Source organism: Acanthisitta chloris, unplaced genomic scaffold, assembly GCF_000695815.1.
Source record: "Acanthisitta chloris isolate BGI_N310 unplaced genomic scaffold, ASM69581v1 scaffold3217, whole genome shotgun sequence".
Classification (NCBI taxonomy): Eukaryota; Metazoa; Chordata; class Aves; order Passeriformes; family Acanthisittidae; genus Acanthisitta; species Acanthisitta chloris.
The window spans coordinates 136,745-138,073 of record NW_008684123.1 but is presented as its reverse complement, the minus strand read 5'-3'; the positions used below and the strand labels follow the sequence as shown (position 1 = coordinate 138,073).

The following is a 1,329-nucleotide window of genomic DNA, read 5'->3' as shown; positions in this document are numbered from 1 at the left end:
TTCAGCAAGAGGAGGAGATGATGAAAGCCATTGTGTATCTCCTCCTCCTCAGTGCTGGTAAGGTTGAAGCCCAGCCCTTCCAGCACCTGAGCCTGGCTGGTGGCTCTGGAGCCCAGGGCCAGAAGGGCAAAAGCAGCAGAGATGCTAATTGGGGAAAAGAAAATGTTCTTGCCAGGTTCTTGGGTGGTTGCTTGTCTGTAAAACCGAAAGGCAAAGTCTGTGTTGCTGGGGACTATCCGTTGGCAGGACTCAAGAGGATCTCCCTCAAGGGGATGCTGCTCCTGGAAGTCAGTTGCCTTGGGTTGACCACTGTAGTGGTCAGTTTGGGTCAGGCTGTGGACACTGAGATGAAGCATGGCCAGCAGCAAGCACAGTGGAAGGGTGGCCTTCATCATTCTTCACAGCTACTTCATGAACAAAGAGCAAAATTATCCTGGATGTTGGAGATCAGCTGTATCAACATCTCATCTTTTATTTCTATCTGCTTCTGGCTTCAGCTGGTAATCACTGTTATTTCCTGACTTGCTCCTTTACTATGGAAGTGTTTTTAAAATCCTTGAGGTTCTGAGTTTATCTGTAATTCCTGTCCATTGCTGCCCACCTCAGTTCTGCTTTACTCCAGCTACAAAAGTTCCTTGCTACTGGAAGAAGAAACTTGGAGAAAGAAACATGTGAGTATTAAAGAAAAGTTAGAGGGAGAGAACAAGTGAAAAGGCTTTTTCCTTTTTGTCTCTGTGTAAATCCATTTTATGGTAGGGCAGCACATCAGAAGCATTCTGAGTAATTCTTTTATGTTTATCTCTTAAGAACTCTCAGGATTATTATGCTATTAGGGATTGAATGAGGCTTATGTTAAATGACAGTACTATGTCAATGGAAAACAATGTGAGATTGCAGGATTCAAAAGTGATATTTTCTCTTATTCCTGACTCATTTTAACATGCAAAGTGACTAATCATATGAAAGCTGGTAAAACTTTTCTGCTCCAATGCCTGATTAGGTTAGAATATGTTTGTTTATTTTAAATGACCACTCATGTGACAGGTCTTCCAGATGGGTGTATCCTCCATCTGGTCATGGGAGGCTAAGGTCACTGGTGTGGACTTGGCCTCCCCTCTCTTATTCCTGACTCATTTTAACATGCAAAGTGACTAATCATATGAAAGCTGGTAAAACTTTTCTGCTCCAATGCCTGATTAGGTTAGAATATGTTTGTTTATTTTAAATGACCACTCATGTGACAGGTCTTCCAGATGGGTGTATCCTCCATCTGGTCATGGGAGGCTAAGGTCACTGGTGTGGACTTGGCCTCCCCTGTCAAACTTCATA

The 1,329-nt window shown here is 43.2% G+C and overlaps 1 protein-coding gene across 1 annotated transcript in view; it reads right to left on the bottom strand.

The window, feature by feature from the left end:
• LOC103806488 (alpha-1-antitrypsin-like) overlaps window positions 1–395 on the bottom strand; it is a 4,548-nt gene extending 4,153 nt beyond the window's left edge. The window contains exon 1 of the mRNA XM_009079182.1: window positions 7–395. Coding sequence (XP_009077430.1) covers window positions 7–395 — 389 coding nt within the window. The remainder of the gene's footprint in view (window positions 1–6) is intronic.
• Between the last annotated feature and the right edge of the window lie 934 nt (window positions 396–1,329).